The sequence below is a fragment of the Hemitrygon akajei genome, chromosome 8 (genome assembly GCF_048418815.1).
Source record: "Hemitrygon akajei chromosome 8, sHemAka1.3, whole genome shotgun sequence".
In the NCBI taxonomy this organism is placed as follows: Eukaryota; Metazoa; Chordata; class Chondrichthyes; order Myliobatiformes; family Dasyatidae; genus Hemitrygon; species Hemitrygon akajei.
Genome location: NC_133131.1, coordinates 169,042,849 through 169,069,687, shown reverse-complemented (window position 1 = coordinate 169,069,687; position 26,839 = coordinate 169,042,849). Strand labels below are relative to the sequence as shown.

Genomic DNA, 26,839 nt, shown 5'->3' with positions numbered 1-26,839 from the left:
GATCCAAGTGGTCTGGAAACTAGAGGCCATGGGTTTCAGTTGAAAGGGGAAAGGGGAAACGTGAGATTCTGCAGGTGCTGGAAATCTTGAGTACCACACAGTAAATGCTGGAGGAACTCAGCAAGTCAGGATTTAAAGGGGACTGGAGGGGGAGCTTTTCCCACACTGAGTGGACAAGCTGCCAGAAGAGCTGGTAGAGACAGGTACAATTATGATACTTCAATATTCAAAGTACATTTATTGTCGAAAGTATATATATGTCACCATATACTACCCTGAGATATATTTTCTTGCAGGAATTATAGTAAATACAAAGAAACACTGAAGAATCTATTTAAAAAAACTACATGATATACAAAAGACTGCTAATACATGGAAAAAACAAAATAATAAATAAATAATATTGAGAATATGAATTGGACATGTTTGTGCGAGTGAAGTTATCGGCTCTGTTTCAGGGACCTGATGGCTAAGTGGAAGTTCAGTCCTGAACTTGGTGGTACGGGACCACGGCTCCTGTACCTCCTTGCTGATGGTGGCAGTGAGAAGAGGGTGGAGATTGCTGAGCCTCTGGCAATGATCTTTGCATCATTGGTGGGGATAGGAGAGGTTCTGGAGGATTGGAGGGTTGCAGATGTTGTTCAATTATTCAAGAAAAGGAGTAGAGATAGCCCAGGAAATTATAGACCAGTGAGTCTTACTTCAGTGGTTGGTAAGTTGATGGAGAAGATCCTGAGAGGCAGGATTTATGAACATTCGGAGAGACATAATATGATTAGGAATAGTCAGCATGGCTTTGTCAAGGGCAGGTTGTGCCTTACGAGCCTGATTGAATTTTTTGAGGATGTGGCTAAACACATTGATGAAGGTAGAGCCATTGATGTAGTGTATATGGATTTCAGCAAGGCATTTGATAAGGTAACCCATGCAAGGTTTTTTGAGAAAATAAGGAGGTGTGGGATCCAAGGGGACATTGCTTTGTGGATCCAGAACTAGCTTGCCCATGAAAGGCAAAGAGTGGTTGTAGACGGGTCATATTCTGCATGGAGGCTGGTGACCAGTGTGTACCTAAGCGATCTGTTCTGGGACCCCTATTCTTGGAGGCAAAGGAGGTCGGGGGCGTGACACTATTGATCAGAGATAGTGTCACAGCTGCAGAAAAGAAGGAAGTCATGGAGGGATTGTCTACTGAGTCTCTGTGGGTGGAAGTTAGGAACAGGAAGGAATTAATAACTCTACTGTGTGCTTTTTATAGACCACCCAATAGTAACAGGGACATCGAGGAGTAGAAAGGGAGACAGATTCAGGAAAGGTAAAATAATAACAGGGTTATCGTCGTGGAGATTTCAATTTCCCCAATATTGATTGGCATCTCCCTAGAGCAAGCGGCTTAGATGGGGTGAAGTTTGTTAGGTGTGTTCAGGAAGGTTTCTTGACACAATATGTAGATAAGCCTACAAGAGGAGAGGCTGTACTTGATCTGGTATTGGGAAATGAACCTGGTCAGGTGTCAGATCTCAGTGCAAGAGCATTTTGGAGATAGAGATCACAGTTTTATCTCCTTTAGATAGATAGATAGATACTTTATTCATCCCCATGGGGAAATTCAACTTTTTTCCAATGTCCCATACACTTGTTGTAGCAAAACTAATTACATACAATACTTAACTCAGTAACCACAGAACTGGAGAGGGATGGGAACAGACAAGTTAGGAAAGCATTTAATTGGAACTTATAGGCAGGAACTTGGAAGCATAAATTGGAAACAAATAGACAATAGGTGCAGAAGTAGACCATTCAGCCCTTCGAGCCTGCACCGCCATTCTGAGATCATGGCTGATCATCTACTATCAATACCCAGTTCCTGCCTTATCCCCATATCCCTTGATTTCCCTATCCATAAGATACCTATCTACCTCCTTCTTGAAAGCATCCAGAGAATTGGCCTCCACTGCCTTCCGAGGCAGTGCATTCCAGACCCCCACAACTCTCTGGGAGAAGAAGTTTTTCCTTAACTCTGTCCTAAATGACCTACCCCTTATTCTCAAACCATGCCCTCTGGTACTGGACTCTCCCAGCATCTGGAACATACTTCCTGCCTCTATCTTGTCCAATCCCTTAATAATCTTATATGTTGCAATCAGATCCCCTCTCAATCTCCTTAATTCCAGCATGTACAAGCCCAGTCTCTCTTACCTCTCTGCGTAAGACAGTCTGGACATCCCAGGAATTAACCTCGCGAATCTACACTGCACTTCCTCTATAGCCAGGATGTCCTTCCTTAACCCTGGAGACCAAAACTGTACACAATACTCCAGGTGTGGTCTCACCAGGGCCCTGTACAAATGCAAAAGGATTTCCTTACTCTTGTACTCAATTCCCTTTGTAATAAAGGCCAACATTCCATTAGCTTTCTTCACTGCCTGCTGCACTTGCTCATTCACCTTCAGTGACTGATGAACAAGGACTCCTAGATCTCTTTGTATTTCTCCCTTACCTAACTTTACACCGTTCAGATAATAATCTGCCTTCCTGTTCTTACTCCCAAAGTGGATAACCTCATACTTATTCACATTAAACGTCATCTGCCAAATATCTGCCCACTCACTTAGCCTATCCAAGTCACCCTGAATTCTCCTAACATCCTCATCACATGTCACACTGCCACCCAGCTTAGTATCATCAGCAAACTTGCTGATGTTATTCTCAATGCCTTCATCTAAATCGTTGATGTAAATCGTAAACAGCTGTGGTCCCAATACTGAGCCCTGTGGCACCCCACTAGTCACCACCTGCCATTCCGAGAAACACCCATTCACCGTTACCCTTTGCTTTCTATCTGCCAACCAGTTTTCTATCCATGTCAATATCTTCCCCCCAATGCCATGAGCTCTGATTTTACCCACCAATCTCCTATGTGGGACCTTATCAAATGCCTTCTGAAAATCGAGGTACACTACATCCACTGGATCTCCCTTGTCTAACTTCCTGGTTACATCCTCAAAAAACTCCAATAGATTAGTCAAGCATGATTTGCCCTTGGTAAATCCATGCTGGCTCAGCCCAATCCTATCACTGCTATCTAGATATGCCACTATTTCATCTTTAATAATGGACTCTAGCATCTTCCTCACTACTGATGTTAGGCTGACGGGACGATAGTTCTCTGTTTTTTCCCTCCCTCCTTTCTTAAAAAGTGGGATAACATTAGCCATTCTCCAATCCTCAGGAACTGATCCTGAATCTAAGGAACATTGGAAAATGATTACCAATGCATCCGCAATTTCCAGAGCCACCTCCTTTAGTACCCTAGGATGCAGATCATCTGGACCTGGGGATTTGTTAGCCTTCAGTCCCATCAGTCTACTCATCACCGTTTCCTTCCTAATGTCAATCTGTTTCATTTCCTCTGTTACTCTATGTCCTTGGCCAACCATACATCTGGGAGATTGCTTGTGTCTTCCCTAGTGAAGACAGATCTAAAGTACTTATTAAATTCTTCTGCCATTTCTCTGTTTCCCATAACAATTTCACCCAATTCATTCTTCAAGGGCCCAACATTGTTCTTAACTATCTTCTTTCTCTTCACATACCTAAAAAAGCTTTCGCTATCCTCCTTTATATTCCTGGCTAGCTTGCATTCATACCTCATTTTTTCTCCCCGTATTTCCTTTTTAGTTAAGTTCTGTTGTTCCTTAAAAATTTCCCAATCATCTGTCCTCCCACTCACCTTAGCTCTGTCATACTTCCTTTTTTTTAATGCTATGTTCTCATGAAATGTACGGCAGACATGTGGCAAATGTTCAGGGGATATTTGTGAGGTGGTCTGTATAGGTACGTTCCAGTGAGACAGGGAAAGGATGGTAGGGTACAAGAACCATGGTATACAAAGGCTGTTGAAAATCTAGTCAAGAAGAAAAGAGCTTAAGAAAGGTTCAAAGAACTAGGTAATGATAGAGATCTGGAAGATTGGCAGGAAGGAGCTTAAGAATGAAATTAGGGGAGGCAGAAGGGGCCATGAGAAGGCCTTGGTAGAAAGGATTAAGGAAAACCCCAAAGCATTCTCCAAGTATGTGAAGAGCAAGAGGCTAAGAGATGGGAGAATAGGACCAATCAAGTGTGACAGTGGAAAAGTGTATATGGAACTGGAGGAGAGAGTAGAGGAATGAATACTTTGTTTCAGTATTCACTACGGAAAAGGATCTTGGCAATTGTAGGAATGACTTACAGTGGACTGAAAGGCTTGAGCATGTAGATATTAAGGAGGATGTCCTGGAGCTTTTGGAAAGCATCATGAAAGGCTTATTGAGAAAGTAAGGGAACATGGGATCCAACGGGACATTGCTTTGTGGATCCAGAACTGGCTTGCCCACAGAAGGCAAAGAGTGGTTCTAGACGGGTCATATTCTGCATGGAGGTCGGTGACCAGTGTGTGCCTCAGGGATCTGTTTTGGGACCCCTTCTCTTCGTGTTTTTTATAAATGACCTGGATGAGGAAGTGGAGGGATGGGTTAGTAAATATGCTGATGACAAAGGTTGGGGGTGCTGTGGATAGTGTGGAAGGCTGTCAGAGGTTACAGTGGGACATTGATAGGATGCAAAACTGGGCTGAGAAGTGGCAGATGGAGTTCAACCCAGATAAGTGTGAGGTGGTTCATTTTGGTAGGTCAAATATGATGGCAGAATATAGTATTAATGGTAAGACTCTTGGCAAAGTGGAGGATCAGAGCGATCTTGGAGTCCGTGTCCGTTGGGCACTCAAAGCTGCTGCGCAGGTGGACTGTGTGGCTAAGAAGGTGTACAGTGCATTGGGCTTCATCATCCAGAGCCGAGAGGTAATGTTACAGCTGTATAGGACCATGGTCAGACCCCACAGTGTACTGTGCTCAGTTCTGGTCACCTCACTACAGGAAGGATGTGGAAACTATAGAAAGGGTGCAGAGGAGACTTACAAGGATGTTGCCTGGATTGGGGAACATGCCTTACGAGAATAGATTGACTGAACTTGGCCGTTTGGAGTGACAGAGGATGAGAGGTGACCTGATAGATGTGTCTAAAATGATGCAAGGCATTGATCGTGTGGATAGTCAGAGGCTTTTTCCCAGGGCTGAAATGGCTAACAGAGGGCACAATTTTAAGGTGCTTGTAGGTAGGTACAGAGGGGAAGTCGGGATAGATTTTTACGTAGAAAGTGGTGAGTGTGTGTAATGGGCTGCCAGCAAACTGTGGTGGAGGTGGATACAATCAGGTCTTTTAAGAGACTCCTGGATAGGTGCATGGAGCTTAAAAAAATAGAGGGCTATGGGAACCCTGCGTAATTTCTAAAGTTAGTACATGTCGGCACAGCTTTGTGGGCCAAAGGGCCTGTATTATGCTGTAGGTTTTCTATGTTTCTATGTTCTATGTTGCTACAGACTGTTTGGAAGCTCAACTCAAAGGGAAGTTGCAGGCTATTAATTGCAGTGATTGTTTACCATAAAGAGTTGATTAATAAAGTAGTTGGTAGTTTTCTTTGTTTTGTATACTATAGGCAAGTAGTTGCTGTGCTTCACCAGCACCATTTTAAACCAGAAGCCAAGGATGCAGTGAACAGTAAAAAACTGTATCTAATCAATGTTTGGTGTGACCATCCTTTGCCTTTAAAACTCCACCACTTCTCCTATGTAGACTGTCATGCATTTTTATAAGAAAACTGACTGGTCGGTTGTTTCAAGCATCTGTAGAATGTGCCACAGTTCTGTAGACTCTATGATCTTGGGATCAGGGCTCTGTGGAGGCCATTCCAACTTTTGCAGAACTCTTTGTACTTACTTTCATTGAAGATAGTTCTTTATGATTTTGACCATGCATTTGGGGTAATTTTCCTGCTGCAGAATGAAGTTGGGACTGTGTGATGGGTGAGAATTTGTTTGTACTTCTCAGCATTGAGGATTCCATTCATTCTGACCAGATCACCAACTCTATTTGCAGAAGTGCAGCCCCACACCTGCAGGGAGCCTCTGCTGTGCTTCTCTGTTGGCTGTGGGCACTCATCCATGTAGTGCTCTCCATCTCTTCTACAAACAAACTGCCTCCTGTTTTACCCAAAAAATTTCAAATTTTGACTTGCCAGTCCAGAACACCCTTAGTGCTTGTGTTTTTATACGTAGTGAATCTTTTGGCTTTGTTTCCACTTCGGATGAATGGATTTTTGGTAGTAACTCTTCCATGAAGACCATTCTGTCAAGTCTTCTCTGGACTGTAGAGGGGTGTATTTGGGTTCCAGTGGTTTCTGTGAGTTCAGAGCTGATAGCATTACTCAACTTCTTCTGATTTAGAAAGGACAACAGTTTGATGTATCTTTTGTCTACTGTACTCAGTTTCTGTGGCCAACCACTGTATTTCTGGTCCAAACCTTGCCCATTTCTTTGTGCTTCTTCAGAAGAGCTTGGACAGTGCTTCTAGCCGTCTACTGCAAATTTTGTGTTTGGGAGAGACCTTGCTGATGCAGGATGACCACCTTGTGTCTTGTTGCTATGCTCTCTCTTGCCATGGTATAAATATTGATGATCTGAAGATTAAAACTGTCACATCTGTCAGACCCTCACCTTTGGTTGTCCTTCACCCAGTTTGATTCCTTCTACTTCTGTTTCTGTTTCAGTTAATCAGTTTAGTTCATTAAACTCATTATGTCATTGATCATAGCTCCTGTTTGTTACCTTTGTTTAATCAAGCACTGGGCTATATACCTACAAAGTAATCAAGATTTATTTGAAAAATTGTCTTTTACTTAATGTGTTACTTTCTTTAATGAATTACAAAAGTTTCTGTAACATTTAATTTTTAGGAAAATGTTTGGAAATCTAAAATGTGCTCCTTGTTACTGACACATTAATGCAGAAGAGGGAAAAAAACATCAAAAACAAAATTTACATGAAAAATCTAGGGTGCCTAGGACTTCTGCACAGTACTGTAGCTCTGTGGTTCCATGACTTGGCTTTCAGGTGGCATTTGATGAAGTTCACACCTCTGGAGTTTTAAGTTTACAGCATGAACGGGAAAATGGCTTAAAGACATAGAACAGAAAGTAGCAATGGATGTGTTTTAATTCATACTGGAGGGTGGTAAACAGTGCTATTCCATACATCACCTGAAGTGCCATCCCAGATTGTCTGGGATGCCATGAAAGCATATCTGAGGGGTCAAATAATCTCTTACACAGCAAATCTCAACAGAAGATCCCGTGCAGATCGATTAGATCTCATTAACCAGATTAAAGAATTGGATCAAATATATGCCCAAACTAAGAACCCTGAATTATACAAGAAGTGCATTGAACTCCAAACTAAATTTAACCTTCTGTCCACTCAACCTGTCGAACGCCAACTTCTCGAAAGCAAGAGTCACTTTTACATTCATAGGGATAAGTCTGGTAAATTCCTAGCCAATCAGCTGAGGCGTTCCAAAGCCAAACAACATATTACAAAGATCCGGAAGGAGAACGGAGACTTTACATTGGATCATTTAGAAATTAATGACGCATTTAAAAAATTTTATTCTCAACTTTATTCCTCTGAATCTCTGAATGACAATATCTCTGTTGATCAATTTTTACAGAATCTGAATATCCCCTCACTTTCATCTGATTTCAAAGCCAAACTCAATGCGCCTATATCATCAGAAGAAATATCTTTTGCAGTTTCTGCACTGTCCTCAGGGAAATCTCCTGGACCTGATGGGTTCCTTGTAGAATTTTATAAATCATTCTCTTCACTTCTTTCTCCTCAGTTACTTTCAGTATTATCTGACTCGTTTAATTATGGCAAATTGCCACCCTCTTTCAATGAGGCATCTATTATTCTTCTTTTAAAAAAGGGCAAAGACCCAACAGAGTGTTCCTCGTATAGGCTGATCTCTCTGCTCAATGTTGATGTAAAGATCTTAGCTAAAGTTTTGGCTCATAGATTAGAAACCATTATTCCTTTCATTATCTCTGATGACCAAACAGGCTTTATTAAAAACTGTCTCCCTTTTTTTAACATTCGGCGTTTATTTAATATCTTATACTCACCTCCAACTGGGATTCCTGAATGTGTTATTTCCCTCGATGCGGAGAAAGCATTTGATCGTATAGAGTGGAACTACCTTTTTGCAGTCTTAGAAAAATTTGACCTCGGCCAAAGTTTCATCTCTTGGATCCAATTGCTGTACCTGTGTCCTACTGCTTCTGTTTTAACTAATTTTCAGAAATCCCAAGTATTTAATCTCAAACGTGGCACCCGTCAGGGATGCCCCTTAAGTCCCTTTCTCTTTGATTTGGCTATAGAACCTCTGGCGATAGCATTTCGAAACTGTCCTGAATTGACCGGGATTTGGAGAGGGGGTGTTGAGCATAAAGTTTCTCTCTATGCTGATGACTTATTACTCTTTCTCTCAAATCCGTCTACATCCTTACCTCTAATGTTTTCACTTCTTGACCAGTTTAGCCAGATCTCTGGCTATAAACTTAATTTACATAAGAGTGAACTTTTCCCAATTAATAAAGAAGCACAAGAACTAACATTTCGTGATCTCCCTTTTAAAGTAGTCCATAATCAATTTACTTATCTTGGAATTACAGTCACAAGGAAGTTTAAAGATCTCTTTCGTGAATACTTTGCCAATCTTTCATATACTATAAAACAGAGTCTGGTACAATGGTCACCTCTATCTATGTCTTTGGTAGGTCGTATTAATGTTGTTAAAATGTATGTTCTCCCCAAATTTTTATACTTATTTCAATCTATCCCAATTTTTATTCCTAAATCTTTTTTTGATTCCTTAGACTCTATTATTTTGTCATATCTGTGGCAGAATAAGCGCTCTAGAATTAATAAAATCCATCTCCAAAAATCTAAAAAAGAGGGTGGCATGGCTTTACCTAACTTTCGTTTATATTATTGGGCAGCTAATATACGTTGTGCTACCTTTTGGTCTTTCTTCCACGGCCAACCCGAGTGCCCTAACTAGGTGGCAATGGAGTTGAGCTCCACTAAAGAATTATCTATCTCTGCACTTCTTGGCTCTGCACTCCCTAGTAGTCTGCCCAGATCAATAGCTAATCCTCTTGTTAGACACACTTTGCGTATATGGGCTCAGTTCAGGAAATGCTATGGTTTCCAGGGGTTTTCCATTTCCAGCCCTGTCGCACATAATCACCTTTTTTTACCTACTACGTACGATTCAGCATTCCATGTTTGGTATAGGAAGGGCATTAGACATTTTGAAGATCTTTTCATTGATAATCGCTTTGCTTCTTTTCAGCAGCTCTCTGTTAAGTTCAATCTACCTAACGCTCATTTTTTCAGATATCTCCAAATCAGACACTTTATTGCTCCTTTAATTCCTAACTTTCCTGAAATGCCTGCGAAAAATGCTATGGACCTATTTCTTTCCATTAATCCACTAGGTAAAGGTTTAATATCAATTATCCGAGATAAACTAGCAGCCTTACGACGGGCCCCTGTGGATAAAATTTAAATGGCCTGGGAGCAGGATTTAAGTATCTCCTTATCCGAGGAGAGCTGGGACTCAGTTCTCAAATCGGTTAACTCAACCTCTCTTTGTGCTCGCCATTGCCTTTTACAGTTTAAGATTGTTCATAGAGCCCATATGTCTAAATCTAAACTATCTCGATTCTACCCTGGCATTAGTCCGCTCTGTGATAAATGCAAGAGGGGCGTGGCCTCTCTCATCCATATGTACTGGTTCTGTCCTAGCTTGGAGAAATTCTGGAAAGATGTCTTCACTACGTTATTGTGTATTCTGAATCAGCACCTAGAACGAAACTCCTTAATTGCTCTGTTTGGTTTTTGGGGCGAGACAGATTTATGTCTGGGTCCGACCAAATGCCGAATATTATCCTTTGCCTCTCTCCTGGCTAGACGCTTGATCCTCCTTAGATGGAGAGATGTTGCCCCGCCCACTCATGCGCAATGGCTTAACGACATTATGGCCTGCTTGGACCTCGAAAAAATTCATTATTCAGTTCTTAATTCGGATCTAAAGTTCCATAAGGTCTGGGGACCTTTTATCGAGTACCGTAGATTCCGTACTACAGAGCGCACCTGATTAAAAGCCGCAGGCTCTAATTTTAGAAAGAAAATCAATTTTGTACTTGTATAAGCCGCACCGGATTTTAAGCCGCAGGTGTCCCACGTTGTAATATGAGATATTTACACAGAAAGATATTACACGTGAGGATTTTTTAACTTTTAATTAAATCCGTATGGTAACATAAACAAATACATATTGCAAATGCTTTTTTTCGAACCGTGCCTGTAACACGGCTACTTTTAAATATACATACGTATCAGTAACACACAAATTACGTTGCGTATACTTTTTTACTGAACAGTGCACGAACAACATTCCAATACCTCCTAACGACTGGTAAAAAAATATATACTGCAGCCTACCAGGAAAAGTTATTGATCGCCTTTAACTTAAAAGCTGCATCATCGCGCGGGTCTAATGCGCTCGCCCCCTCCTTTCCGTTTATCGCAAACCGGTATTTTCCCCACAAGACGCGGCGAAACCAGATGTGACGTCATAGCATCCCGGGATGTAGTACAGAAAACAAATGTACTTAAAACACTTCTAACTTTAACTAGAAAATACTAACAAATGAATTACTAAGCAAAAATATTATAAACTAAATAACTGCCATAAAGGCAGCACAATGCTTTTCTTCGAGTGTTTTCCATGTTGATGAGGGTGAGTACAAATGACTGATTTACAATAATTTAATTGTGAAAGTGCGCTTGATTTATCGTACAATTTCATTGGTCTACTGTTACGAGGCAAAATGTTTTTGGCGGCATGAAAAAAAACCATGCATTAGCCGCACCGTAGTAAAGGCCGCAGTGTTCAAAGCTGTTCAAAGCGTGGGAAAAAAGTAGCGGCTTATAATCCGGAATCTACGGTACTTTCATAACCTTCCTCTTGACTAGGGTTTTTTTTTTCTTTTTTTTTCTTCTTTTCGGTCCCTTGCTTTCAGCTCCCTTTTTTTTCTGGTAGTAGGCATTATTATCCTCTGTTACTAAGTGTATTCACAGTCTGGGAGTTTGACTGTCCGGACTTATACTCTTTATACTGTGTGGTGGTTGGTCTGGAGTTGTTGTTGTCTTTTTCTTGTGTTGTGGGGTTTGGGGAGGACACAAAGCTCACTTGTCTTTAATTTAGGTGCTTTTTTGTTAAATTCTCTTCCTTTGTAGCATATTGTTATTGTATGCTTAATCTCGCACTGTATTAATGCTCCCCATTGGGATTTGGGGTTTTTAATTTTGTAAAATGTTTTGAAAAACTAATAAAAAAAATAAAGTTCCATAAGGTCTGGGGACCTTTTATCGAGTATTTTCATAACCTTCCTCTTGACTAGGGTTTTTTTTTTTTTCTTTTCAGTCCCTTGCTTTCAGCTCCCTTTTTTTTCTGGTAGTAGGCATTATTATCCTCTGTTACTAAGTGTATTCACAGTCTGGGAGTTTGACTGTCCTGACTTATACTCTCTATATTGTGTTGTGGTTGGTCTGGAGTTGTTGTTGTTTTTTCTTGTGTTGTGGGGCTTGGGGAGGATACTAAGCTTACTTGTCTTTAATTTAGGTGCTTTTTTGTTAAATTCTCTTCTTTTGTAGCATATTGTTATTGTATGCTTAATTTTGCACTGTATTAATGTTCCTCATTGGGATTTGGGGTTTTTAATTTGTAAAATGTTTTGAAAAACTAATAAATGTTTTTTTTTTAAAAACAGTGCTATTCCATACGCTTCAGTGTAGGGCTAGTAGTGCTAATATTTTATTTTACGTTAATGACTCAGGCAGAGGCATAAGGTTAAATTCCTAAGTTTGAAAATGACTCATAGTTTGGAAATGTGGCAAACAGTAAAGAGTTTTGTAAGAAGATGTAAGCTAACCGAATGGCCTCATGACTGATGAATTTTAACATCTGAAAATAACACAGCTGAAATGATGTGCACTGGCTGGACAAATGAGAGACTCTCCTACAGTTCTATAACAACAGTGGAACTGTTGCACAAGTGTAAATTCTTGAAACTGGCTGGGCATATAGACAGTTTTTAATGATGATATAAGTTTGCAGATACGTAAATAGAGATGTAGAGTGCCAAACAAGGGAATCATGTTGCCTCTGTGCAAAACATTGATGGGATTAATGCTGAAATCTTCTGTCCATTTCTGGTTGCCACATTTTAGGGAGGTGTGAAAGTCAAAGAGGATATAGAAAAGATGCACTCAAGTGACCACTTTCATTAGGTGTACGTATACACCTGCTTGTTAATACAAATATCTAATCAGCCAATTTCTTCAACCTGTTACCGTTAATGAAAGTGCAGACTATAATTGTGGGAAAACAATACGGGGACAGTATGAAGAAAGATTCTCACAGAGTAGTTAGGATCTGAAGTTCAGAACATGTTGCAATAGGATGTGGAATTAATCAGTGTTTTCAAAAGGAAATTGAATAGGCACTGGAGACAATAATTTCCTGCACTTCGGCCCTCACCCCAGCCTCCGGATCCAGCATATTATCCTCCGCAATTTCCGCCACCTTCAACAGGACCCCACCACTAAGCACATCTTTCCCTCTCTACCCCTCTGCTTTTCGCTGGGATGGTTCCCTCCACGACTGCCTGGGCCACACGTCCCTCCCCACAGATCTCCCATCTGGTATTTATCTCTGCAAGCGTAAGTGCTACACCTGTCCCTACACCTCCTCTCTTACCACCATTCAGGGCCCCAAGCAGTCCTTCCAGGTGAAGCAACACTTCACTTGCGAGTCTGTTGGGGTCATCTATTGCATCCAGTGCTCCCAGTGTGGCCTTCTGTACATCGGTGAGACCCAATGCAGATTGGGGGACTGCTTCGTCGAGCACCTCCACTCTGTCTGCCACAACAGACAGGATCTCCCAGTTGCCACCCACTTCAACTCTGCTTCACATTCCCATTTGGATATGTCCATACACAGCCTCCTCGACTGCCATGATGAGGCCAAGCTCAGGTTGGAGGAGAAACACCTCATATACCGTCTGGGTAGTCTCCAGCCCTTTGGCATGAACATCGAATTCTCCAACTTCCGGTAATTCCCTTCCCCTCCCTTCCCCCATCCCAGTTTCACTCTGCCTCCTCTTCCAGCTGCCCATCACCTCCTTCACGGTTCCGCCTTCTACTACCCATAGTGCTTTCCTCTTACATTCCTTCTTCACCCTTCCTGCCTATCCCCTTCCTGCTTCCCCTCCCCCACCCCTTGATCTTTCCTCTGATTGGTTTTTCACCTGGCACCTACCAGCCTTCTACTTCCCACCCTCCCCCCACCTTCTTTATAGGGCCCCGCCCCCTCCCTCTTCAGTCCTGACAAAGGGTCTTGGCCCAAAACGTTGACTGCTCGTTTCCACGAACGCTGCCCGGCCTGCTGAGTTCATCCAGCTTGTTGTACATGTTGCTTTGACCGCAGCATCTGCAGTGCACTTTGTGTTTACAATAATTTGTGCAGAGTAGTGAGGAAAGAGAGGGGAATACACGTATACTACCAGGAGAGACCATAAACTAGAGCAACACACATAAAATGCTGGAGAAACTCAGCAGGTCAGGCATAATCTATGGAAATGAATGAACAATTGACGTTTTGGACTGGAAATTAAGGGGGTAGATGGCAGAAATAGAAGGTGGGGAGAGCAGAAGGAGGACAAGCTGAAAGGTGATAGGTGAAGCCATTTGGGTAGGGGAGGGAGGATAAAGTAAGAAGCTGGGAGATGATTGGCTGGAAAAGGTAAAGGATTGGAGAAGAAAGAACCTGATAGCTTAGGAGAGTGGACTATGGGAGAAAGGGAAGGATGATAGGCACCACAGTGAGGAGATAGTCAGTTGAGGAGAAGGGGTAAAAGGCCATATTGTGGAATAGGGGGAGGAGGAAAGGGGGGACAAAATTACTGGAAGTTGGAGAAATTGATGTTCATGCTATCAGGTTGGAGACTAACATGAGGTGTTGCTTCTCCAACATAAGAGTGGCATCATCGTGGTAGAAGAGGAGACCATGGACCGATATGTAGGAATATGAATGAGGATAAGAATTATAATGGTTGTCCACTGGGATGAAGGAGAGATGCTCAAGAAAGTGGTCCCCACAGTGTACATCAGGTCTCAGAAATGTAGAGGAGGCCACATTGGGAGCAACATAAGCTATGGTTTGTGGTCAGCATGAACTGTGTGCAGACAGTATCTATACTTCATTAGGAGTTTGAAGAGATTTGGTATGTCAACAAATACACTCAAAAACCTCTATAGATGTACCATAGGGAGCATTCTGACAGGCTGCATCACTGTCTGGTATGGGGGAGGGGGGCATAGAACCAAAAGAAGCTGCAGAGGGTTGTAAATTTAGTCATCTCCCTCTTGGGTACTAGCCTACAAAGTACCCAGGACATCTTCAAGGAGTGATGTCCAGAAAGGCAGCTTCCATTATTAAGGACCTCCAGCACCCAGGGCATACCCTTTTCTCATTGTTACCATCAGGTAGAGGTACAGAAGCCTGAAAGTGCACACTCAGTGATTCAGAAACAACTTCTTTCCCTCTGTCATCTGATTCCTGAATCGACATTGAACCCGTGAACTCTACCTCAGTTTTTGCTATATATTATTTCTGTTTTTTGCACTATTTTTAATCCATTCAATATACATATAATGTAATTGATTTACTTATTTTTTCTTCATCTGCTGCTAAGTTAACAAATTTCACGACACATGCTGGTGATAATAAACCTGATTCTGAGAAAGACAACAATGTGTGTATAAATTTCGTGATTCAAGGAGTAACATTGTGAATTAACCCTCAGCAACCTATTTCTTGGTTCACTTCAGAAATCTACCCCTAAAGACTGTCAGGCAATATATTCTGTTCTGATTTGGGTAGAAATCAGGCTACAACTTCCTCAGCTTACTGCTACTTCAGCCTCTGATCTGGCACCACGAATTGGTCCAGACTTTCAGCTCAGATAGTTCGTATGGTTCAAGTGTATCTGTCACCAACCAAAAATGACAGCCTTGTCCTGGATTAGGGCAATACCATATGGAGGTTATTTGAAGTTCAACTTGAACAGATCTGACCCTGGTTTTAATTATTGTTGTAACTATTGATTGCAACTCCTTCCAAGTTCATTAGTTTACATGTAGGTGTGTTGTTTTTGTAACCTTTGAGTATTGAGCAGGGAACTTCCAAATTCATGCTCTTTTAAGAATTGGCCATCTGAAATACAGATTTGCTTTATTTTGTGATAAATGCAAAAATGTTCTTGGTTATTTCAGAACTGGTGTTATTTTGATACACTATTGTTTAGTTGTACCTTAGGATTTGGGGTGGTCAATATCCCAGGAGCAAATATGGAAATCGGAGCTTCCAGCTATTGTGTTGTTTGGCCCTAAGTAAGTATGATGCATATGTCAGATTTGAAGGCAGTCTATTTTTACAGATGTGCCAATGCATCACTTACTGAGACCCACATCAGATTTACATGTACATGTGCATGTGATAATTAACTCAACTTTGACTTTGGTCTGTCTTGTGGGTTTCAGTGTTGTATACTAACTGATATTATACCAAAATGCTTAAGGAACTCAGCAAGTCAGGAGCATCCATGGGGGGAAACAAACCAAGAAGACCTTTCTGTCCTCTCCATAGATACTGCCTTAGTTGCTGAATTCCTCTAGCAGTTTGTTTGTGTTGCTCAAAATTTCCAGCATCTGCAGAATCCCAAATCTGTTAGCTTTATTGCACAGAGACTACAAGGGCATGGAAACTCCGGGTGTAGTTGAGACCACATACAAACACCTTAGTGATGAAGGACACATTTTTGTTTCAAAGAGCTGAATGTCTTAATGTTGGGTGAAAGTGACTGCTCTTGACAATGTGTGACCAAGTGTGGTATCGTGAAGTCCCAGTAAAGCTGATGTAATTGGTCTTCAAGGAGAACATGCTCCAATGATTGGAGTCATATACTTAGTAGCTATTTAATTAGATTCTGGAGTGGAACTCAGTGTGGTCTCTGCTGCTGTAGCCTGTCCACTTCAAGCTTTGATGTGTTGTACATTTAGAGCTGCTCTTCTGCACAGCTCTGTTGCAGCATGTGATTATTTGAGTTACTTACAGCTTCCAGTCTGGCCATTCTTCTCTGATCTCTCTCATTAGCAAGGAGTTTTCACTCATAGGATTGCACTCACTGCATGTTTTATTGCTTGTTTTGCACCATGCTCTTTCAATTATAGAGAAAACTCCAGGAGATCAGCAGTTTCTGAGAGCTCAGACCACCCTGTATAGCACCAACAATCATTCCACAGTCAAAGTCGCTTTGATCAGCTTTCTTCCCCATTCTGATGTTTGGTCAGAACAACAACTGAACTGCTTAACCATGTCTGTATGCTTTTATACATTGAGTTCTACGTCATTATTGGCTAATTGAATATTTGCATTAATGTTCAGGTGTACCTAATAGAGCGGCTACTAAGTGTATTTCACACATAGGGATAGTTGGGATTGTTGAAGTCAATCATCAATGCCCTAGGGCATTCTGGTAGGTATTTCTCAGGGCAGTGTCCTAGACCCACCATCTTCATAGAAACATAGAAAATAGGTGCAGGAGTAGGCCATTTGGCCCTTCGAGCCTGCACCGCCATTCAGTATGATCATGGCTGATCATCCAACTCAGTACCCTGTACCTGCTTTCTCTCCATACCCCCTGATTCCTTTAGCCACAAGGGCCATATCTAACTTCCTCTTAAATATAGCCAATGAACCAGCCTCAACTGTTTCCTGTGGCAGAGAATTCCACAGATTCACCACTCTCTGTGTGAAGAAGTTTTCCCTCATCTCGGTCCTAAAAGGCTTCTCCTTTATCCTTAAACTGTGACCCCTCGTTCTGGACTTCCCCAACATCGGAAACAATCTTCCTGCAACTAGCCTGTCCAATCCCTTTAGAATTTTATACGTTTCAATAAGATCCCCCCTCAATCTTCTAAATTCCTTCGACTGCTTCATCAGTAACTCTCTTTCCAGCATGACAGACAGACAGACATACTTTATTGATATTCAGCCAGAAAAAAAATGGTTCACAAAAAAAATGGCCAGGCAATGATCATCTTCAACAAGAGAGAGTGAATCTATGTATCCTTAATAGTCAAAGTCTATGCCAGTGGTATAGTGGTATCTGCACCTGGACATTGGAACAAAATCCCGGCATGCTTTCCATTCATGCTGGGTTGAGCGTTGAGCTAGCAACTCAGCCTTGTAAAACAGTTGCTAAAGAAACAGCAAGGTTGCCACCTGAAGTGCCAAACAAGGCACGGGGAGGAAAATAAATAATAGCCAATAACTTTATTTGCCATATGTACATCGAAACATACAGAACATAAGAGATAGGAGCAGAAGTAGGCCACCTGGCCTGTCAAGCCTGCTCCACCATTCAATAAGATCATGGCTGAAAAATGGGTCGTTTTGCATCAGCAAACCAACACAGTCAGAGATTGTGCTAGGGGCTGTGCAACAAAGTGTTACCGTGCTTTTGACGGTGACGTAGCATGCCCACATCTTACTAATATGATGTCTTTGGTATATGAGCCGAAGGAAACCCACGTGGTCTACAGGGAGTACGTACAAACACCTTACAGACTGTGGCAGGAATTGAACTTGGATCTCTGGCGCTGTAAAGCGTACGCTAACCACAACACTATTGTATCTTTTCCATGTTCCTCGGTATCAACATGGTGGGAGAGGGGAAAGACTGCCTGGAACTCATGCAGGTCGAGTCATAGATACTTGCAACACAGAAATGGGCCTACCATGTCCATACAACTATCTATACTAATTTCATTTACTTGCACTTGATCCATAGCCTTGACAATTCAAGTGCTTTTCTGAAATATTGTGAAATTCTCTGCCTGCATCACTCATTTAGGCTGCACAGTAGCAAAGTGGTTAGCATAATACTATTATAGCACCAGCTATAAGATCGGAGTTCAATTCCTGCCTCTGTCTGTAACGAGTTTGTACATTCCCTTTGTGACTGTATGGATTTCCTGCAGGTAGTCTGATTTTCTTCCACATCCTAAAAGCGTAGAGTGAGTTGTGGAAGTTCCATGAGTGAGTTCCATGTTAGCGCTGGAAGTGTGACAACACTTGTGGGCTGCCCAGCACAATCCTCGCTGATTTGATCTGACACAAGCAACACATTTCACTGTATGCTTCAAAATACATGTGGCAAATAAAGCTAATCTTTATGTTCCAGATTTCCTCCACCCTCTGGATGAAATATTCTTAGTCTAATCCCCTCTAAAAACCCTGCTCCTTATTTTAAATCTAAAGCTTTTGGTTTTAGACGCCTCTTCTATAGGACAAAGTTTCCTATCGTCTATCATCTCTGTGTTCCTCATCATTTTGTATACCTCCATCGCAGGGATTCCCAACTTCTTTTATGCCATGGAGCCTTACCATTAATTCCTCCAGAATGATATCAACAAAGCACATGACGAAATAGACTACACCAGAAAATCCGCATAATGTTTGGCAATCCCCAATCCAGAGTCCGAAGAGGCTGCTGCGTATTAATATCGTGCTACCATCTTAGCGTGTTCCCCGGAAAGGAGCTCCAAACCCACCAGACAAAACAAGACCAAAAACTAAAGCTACAAGACCTGCACAAAACCACATAGTTACAACAGTGCAAACAATAGCATAATTGATAAAAAAAAATAGACCATGGGCACAGTAAAAATAGTCCAAAGATGTTAAAAGACTGTAAGTCGAAAGAAACCACCACACAGTTTCCACAAGTCCTCAGGGTCCCGATAGACTCGTCATCCCACTCCGGCGGCAGAAGGGAATACCCCTGCTATGAACTTCCACGGCGCCGCCCAACTCAGCCTTGCAGACGCAGCACACAATGAAAGCTCCATCAAACCCAGCCTCGCAGACACAGCACACACTGAAAGCGACCTGACTGCAGCGGACTCCGAGTCCGTCGAACCTCCGAGCCTCCGACCAGCCCCTCTGGCACAGCTTCTCCGAGCACCATCCTCTGCCGAGCGTATTAAGATGCCCCCGCCAGTGGCCTCCGGCAATGCGACCCCGAGGATTGGGGCCTGTTCTTCTCAGCAGAGACCCAGACCTCGCAGCAGCAGCAACGAAGAGGGCCTTCCTGGAGATTTCCAGATGTTCCTCCTGCAGCAAATAACTCATTTATTGATGCCCCAAGTTTTATTCCACTTATAGAGTACTAAAGCCCAATATTGGTTGCTTATCTCAATGAGAAATTTCAGTCTCTCATTTCTACAGTTGGAATTTCCTACCAGGTTCAAAAGGGCAACAATTATACCAGTGCCCAAGAAAAAGGAGCGACAACTGTTATATTTTATGTGGAGTTTGAGGAGATTTGGTATGACACCACAAACACTCACAAATTTTTATGGATGTTCCGTGGAGAGAATTCCATCTGGCTGCAATCACCATCTGGTGTGGGAGAGCTACTGCACAGGATCAAAATAATTTGCAGAGAGTTGTAAATTTAGTCAGCTCTGTCATGGACACTAGCCTCTGTAGTATCCAGGACATCTTCGAGAAGCGATGTCTCAAAAAGGTGGCATCAATAAGGACCTCTATCACCCAGGTCATGCCTTATTCTCATTGTTACCATCAGGATGGAGGTACAGAATCGTGAAGATACAAGCAATAATTCAGAAGCAACTTCTTCCCTTCTGCCATCCAAATTCTGAATAAACATTGAGCCCATGAACACTACCTTATGACTTTGTTTATTTCTATTTCTGCACTACTTATTTAACTTTAATATATATGTGTGTATGTGTGAGAGATATATATTTATTTACTGTAATTCAGTTTTTCTATTATGGATTCCACTGCTGTCTCAAAGTCAGCAAATTTCATGACATATGCCGGTGATATTCAACCTGATAGTGAATGAGAAGCAATACGTTGTGGAAGTTCAGCAATCCTGAACAACTCTCTTGATTGACACTCCATGTAACACCCTAAACGTTAAATCCCTCCTAATCTGATGCAGTGCTCACTGTGTCTACTTGTTTATAAAATACACTGTAGTTATTTATTTAGGCTACTCTAACAAGGCTTGTGCTCCCAAGAAGCATAAGGACAGTAGGTAATCGGATTGCCATCACCATCAGAGTTTCTTCTAAGTGGCACACTACGTCAGTTTCTTTATCATCACTCAGGCTCAGTTGTGGTATTTTTTAAAAAAGAAAGTTGCTGTGGGAACTCAGCGAGTCGAGCGGTATCTGTAGAGGGGAAAGGATTTCTTGCTGTTTTAGCTTGAGAGCCTGCATCATGATTCATGGTTTTGATAATCCCTTCCCCTCCATTGATGCTGCTCGGTCTCTTGAGTTCCTGCAGTAGTTTGTTTTTGCTCACAAGAGTTTGTTTTAATCACAAGAGATTCTGCGGATGCTGGAAAAACAACACCAAATAGCCTCCAACCTGATAATATGAACATCAATTTCTTCAACTACAGTAATTTTTCCCTTTCTGCTTCCCTCTTCTTCACTCTGGCTCCACTCTTTCCTCTTCTCCTCTCCTGATTAGGTGACCTGATAGAGGAGTGTAAGATGATGAGAGGCATTGATCGTGTGGATAGTCAGAGGCTTTTCCCAGGGCTGAAATGGCTGACACGAGAGGGCACAGTTTTAAGGTGCTTGGAAGTAGGTACAGAGGAGATGTCGGGGGTTAAGCTTTTTACGCAGGGAGTGGTGAGTGCATGGAATGGGCTATCGGCAATGGTGGTGGAGGTGGATATGATAGGGTCTTTTAAGAGACTCCTGGACAGGTGCATGGAGCTTAAGAAAATAGACGGCTATGGGTAACCCTAGGAAATTTCTAAAGTAAGTACATGTTCAGCACAGTATGGTGGGCCGAAGGAACTGTATTGTGCTGTAGGTTTTCTATGTTTCTGTGTTTCATCTGCCTATCACCTCCTCCTGATGCCCCTTCTTCCCTTTCTCCCATAGTCCAGTCTTCTATCAAATTCCTTCTTCTCTGGCCCTTTGTCTTTTCCACCTATCACCTCCCAGCTTCTTACTTCATCCCGCCCTTCCCCTACCTACCAACCTTCCCCCTCACCTGCCTACTTGCACTGCTTCCCCTCTCCGTTCTTTCTCCCCCCTTCCTTTCCAGGTCTGAAGTAAGGTCTCAACCTGAAACGTCAACTGCTCATCCCCTCCATAGATACTTCTTGACCTGATGAGTTCCACCAGCATTTTGTGTGTGTTTGCCGTACAATCTGCATTTTCTGGTATCTCTAAATTGTGGTGTGTCCTATCAAGTAGCATTGTGGGGGAGCTTTTCCAGAAGGACTGCAGTGGTTCAAGAAGGGCCTCGAGATCACCCAGCTCGAGAGCAACTGCAGATGGGCAATAAATATTTGACTTACCAATAAGGTGCATGTCCAAAAAATGAATAGGTAAAGGAGAACTCACCCTAGACAGGTTGGAAAGGAATGTTCACTAAATTGATTGTTTGAATGAAAAGATTGCATAGAATGAGCCGTATTTCTTCATAAGTGACTTCACTAAAATGTATAAAATTGCAAGGGATCTCAATAACAATTGAAAATCCAAGAAGAAAAATCAAGGATCAACTTATTTTCGCCATATGCATTTACATGTATTAGGAATGCAACAAAAACAACACTCACCAGTTGTAAAGAATTATATCAAATCTAAGTTAGAGGTTAAAGTATGGATATGGAATTAAATGTGAATAAATACACAATTACCAGTATGTATTTACCATGTAATTAAGATTGTTTAATCTCGTTTCCAGTAAGTAAGTGAAGGAGAACAAAATAATTGTTACACAGGATCTGAAAGAATAATAAGATAAAGAACATCATAATAAAAAACAGTAAATATAAATAAATAAGATTGCTTATATACATTGATTGTATGTCCATAAAGTAACGCTAGACGCAGGAGTGTCTGTACAGGAAATTATAAAGTAGTGGTGATTGGGGGTGTGGAGGGGTGGGTTAGTGGGTGGAGGTGTGATTAGCCTTACTGCTTGGGGAAGGTAACTGTTTTTGAGTCTGGAGATTTTGGCATGGATGCTATGTAGCCTCCTTCCTGATGAGATAAACAGTTCATGAGCAGGATGGGTGGGATCTTTCATGATGTTACTGGCACCGTTCTGTAAATAATTCCTTGATGGCGGGTAGGCTTTATAAAAATTGGTTCATTGTATTTACAGTGCATGCATTCCCATCCAGTGGAAGGAACCTAAAATAATACAGTGTAATCACCAGAGAAAAGATGGTAGGCAGAACTTATGGGACTAGAGGCTGACAAGAGAGACAGTATTTTCTAGAATTTTCTAGAATTTCTAGAACCACACAAACCTGCTGGAGTGAATTGACAATTCCTTTCCTCCCACTGATGTTGCTTATCCTGCTGAGTTCCTTTGGCAGATTATTTTAAAGTCAATGGTACCTCTTAACCTACATCCTGGAGTCTTAAGGACTTGGTTCATGGATGGTGGATGCATTGGTTATGATCTCAAAAAATTCCTTTGAATGTTTACCACACTATTCTAAGGAGACTATGTACATTTGGAAAGGCAGCAAAGGTTTTTTTTTAAGACAAACTAAGCTAAATTCAATATAGATATATTCAGGATCATGGATAACATATTATCCATGAAATTGAGCATCTACAGATGTGTGTGGTTCATCAATCAGCATGTTTATCATTGCCAATTGACTCAGAATCAGGTTTAATATCACTGCCATATACCATGAAATTTTTGTGGCAGAAATACAGTGCAATACACAATAATTAAATAATCTATAAATGACAATAAGAAGTATATAAATTAAATAAGTAGTGCAAAAAGGTAGCAGAAAATGGTGAGGCAGTGTGGCTTATATGGGTTCATTGTCCCTTCAGAAATCTGATAGTGGAGCGTAAGAAGCTGATCCTGAAATGTTGATTTGTGTCTTCAGGCTTCTGTACCACCTCCTAGATGGTAGCAATAAGAAGAGAGTGTATCCTGGGTGACGGGGGTCCATAATGATGGATGGCATTGCCTTTTGAAGGTATCCTTGATGCTGGGGAGGCTAGTGCCCATGATGGAGCTAGCTGTTTGCAATTTTCTGCAGCTTTTTCCAATCTTGTGCAGTCAGCCCTCCACACCAGACAGTGGTACAACCAGTTAGAATGCTCTCCACGGTACATTTGTAGAAATTTGCAAGAGTCTTTGGTGCCATACCAAGTCTCTTCAAACTCCTAATGAAATATAGCCCTGTTGTGCCTTTTTGAAACTACATCAATATGTTGGGCACAGGATAGATCTCCAGAGATGTTGATACCAGGAACTTGAAATTGCTCAATTCGTGCAGTGATGCTGGAGCCACAAAATCAATAGTGAAATACAGTAATGGTAAGATCATACTGCAATTGAAATGCAAAGCTGAGGTTTTCAGCTAATCTCCTGGTTTTATAACTGCTAGTGACAAACACGGTCTTGTTAGCAGGCAAATTGTAGGCACGACTTGAATTAATACAATTATAGTTCACAAAAATTTTGCAGTTCTCATTATAATTATTCTCATTGAACATAATCATTTAAAAAGTCTTCACTCATAATGAAAACCAATTTGAATTTAGCAGTAATAATAATTACAGAACAGTTCCAGCTCTGGATGTTTCTGTTGATTCCTCTAAATTCCTGTAAATGAAAGGAATAGTGTGGGCACGCATATGCCCATTTTTGAGGGAAAGAGAGTAATAATGTTGGAAGAGTGAACTTTCATTGAGTTGCTGTGGAGATCAAATTGGCATCATGGTTGGCACAAGGGTGCTGTATTCTTCCTATGTCCTGTGAATGTAAATAGCTGAATGATCTTCTCACTGTCTCTGTGATTAATATTGCTATGTTGTTTCTCTTGAAGTTGGCTTTGTAAAGCTCTGCTGTTTGAACGATGAGATGAATTAATTTTATTTGGTTATCCTGGTCAGGTGGACAACAATGGGAGCAGTTGCAGTCATTGGAAGAGTAGGTTATATCAAAGAGAAGTCCTTGAACCTGTCTTTGTTGCATTTACAGCTTAGTGCACACAAACATCAGTGCTGCAGAGATTCTAAAGCAACCTTTTAAAGTGTTAACATTTTGAATTATTTCCAGAGTAAAATCTGACTTTGATGTCCCCACCAGTACATTGATTGGAGCTCACGGCTACTGTACACAGGTTGGTACTGCTTCTTCAGCCATGATCTTACTGAATTACAGAATATATTCGAAGAGCCACGTGGCCCACACTCTTCCTATTTTATGTATTTTTTATGTGCTTTCTGGCACTACAGTGGTTATTAATGTTATCAAGTTATGTGGAGATTTGTATCTTTCAAGAATGTGTTTCATTCAGATACCTCAAGTTTGTTTTGTTTTCTGTTTACTGACTTCATAGACTGTGCCTGCATTTGATTGCCCATCCCTAGTTGCTCCTGAGAAGGTGGTGGTGAGATGCTTTCCTGAACTGCTGTAGTGCTTTTAAGAACTTTGAACAATACAATCCCTTCAGCCCACAATGTTGTGCTAACCTTTTAACCTACTCTATGCTTAATCTAACCCTTCCCTCCCATTTTTCTATCATCCATATGCCTATCTAAGAGTCCCTTAAGTGCCACTACTTTATTTGCCTTTACCACTAGCACTGGCAAGGCATTCCATTCATTCACCACGCTGTGTTATACATTCACCCCTCCAAACACTTTAAAATTATGTCCCATCATATTAGACATTGCCCTGGGAAGGTCTCTGGCAATTACTCAATTTATGCCTTTTCTCATCTTGTACACCTCTATTAAGCTGCCTCTTATCCTCCTCTCCAAAGAGGAAAGACCTAGCTCATTCAAAAAGCCCTTGCTATCCTCTTGAGATATGCTATGTAATCTAGGCAGTATTCTGCTAAATCTCCTCTGCACTCTCTCTAAAACTTTTATATCCTTCTTACAATGAGGCACAAATGCTAATTAAAACTGGAAGTGTCAGGGAAATAGAATTCTCTCTATTAAGGAAATATTTCCATGATTTTGCCCCAGTGATGGTGAAATAACAGAGCTGCATTTCTGAGTAGACAAGCAGAGTTTACACTTAATTTCCGGACTCAGAACTACTAGGTTCAGTCTAGTAGCTCTGGTCAGAATTTCCTTTGGGTTTGGGTAGAATACAATATAAAATGAATCAAGGAATTCTTCTCTATCTCTGTTTTGGTAGCTTTGAATTGATTTGATGGAAAGCTTATTCAGCAAGTATTGTGTGATACACAGATTACCAAAAATTGTTTGTATTCAAAAACGTCTTTTTCAGTAACCGTAAAAGAAAATTATGTATGTCCAAATCTTCTCCAAAAGACAGGCAAGCAAAACATAATTCTCAACATCAAGAAAAAATGTGCTTGTAAAATAATAGGATCAATACCAGACATCTGTATGCTTCCAGAAATCGGTGATTTTTGGATTGTGTAGTTCGCACAGATTTTTTCTATTATGGATGTTGATATGGAACTTATTTTGGAAAATGTTTGGAAGTGCATGTAGATATATTGTAGATTGATAAACAAGAAATTTTATCTCCTATTTGTAAAAATAGCATGAACCTTGTAGGTCTTTTGAGAATATTAATACTGTTAAGTTGTTTTTGTATAGGTTAGTTTACAAAGCAGCATTACAAAAATGTAATAGCTCTAACAGGGAGGCTCATCTTGACCTTGGGTGCTGTCTTTGTGGAATTTGTACTATCTTGCTGTGATTACATGTGTTTCCTCAGGTTATCTGGTTTCCTCTCGAAGGCCTGTGAGTTGAGAGGTTAATTGGCATGTGTCGAAATGGTAGAAATTTAGGGGGATTTTATGGGAATGTGAGGAGGATAAATTAGGATTAGTATAGGATCATTGTAAAATGGGGTTTCCAATTTGGCTTCACAGACCCCTTGCTTAATGGTATTGGTCCAAGGTAAAAGAAAGGGTGGGAACCCTTGTTGTAATGGATGTTTGATGATTCACCGGTGAGTTGAGGGACCTGTTTGTAAACCATGTATCTCTTAAAGAATGTGAGTTCATTAATGGTACTAGAGCATAGAACAGTACAGGCAGGAACAGGCCTTTTGGCCCACTGTGTTTTGCTGAACTAATTAAGATGATGCCTAATGATGCCTAAATAATGTAATCCCTTCTACCTGCACTTAGTGAAATCCCTTCATCCTGCATATTCATGTGACTATCTAGCAGCCTCTTGAATGTTACTGTCACATTTGCTCATTTGCTTCCACTATCATCCCTGGCAGCTCGCTCAAGGTACCCACCAGCTCTGTTTTTTTTATACTGCTCCACACATCCACTTTAAACATGTCCCCCCACCAGAACAAATAGAGCATAGAACAGTACAGCACAGAAATGGATTCTTCAGCCATGTTGTGCTGAACTAATTAAGCTACTGATGCCTTATTAAACAAATCCCCTCTGTTCCATATCCCACCATTCTCTGCATATTTCATTAATCTAAGACCCTTTCAAATGCCTCTGTCATTTTATGTATGTCTAAAACGGTTTAGAAATATGAAATTGGAGTAAGTGCAGTTGGATTGGGGTTTGTGGTAACCAGAACTGTAGTTAATATCATGCAGTAGCACAAAATACATTTTTTAGAAATTGCAATTTTTTTAAAACTTGGTTCGCATTAATTCTTCAGTTTCCTCAGGTGCAGTGGTTTCCTCCCACATTCCAAAGACATATCAGTTAAAG

The 26,839-nt window shown here is 41.2% G+C and overlaps 1 protein-coding gene across 1 annotated transcript in view; it reads left to right on the top strand.

Annotated features, from left to right (window-relative positions):
* Positions 1–26,839, top strand: part of mindy4 (MINDY lysine 48 deubiquitinase 4) — a 275,155-nt gene that overhangs the window by 213,340 nt on the left and 34,976 nt on the right. The window contains exon 14 of the mRNA XM_073055046.1: positions 24,223–24,286. Coding sequence (XP_072911147.1) covers positions 24,223–24,286 — 64 coding nt within the window. The remainder of the gene's footprint in view (positions 1–24,222; positions 24,287–26,839) is intronic.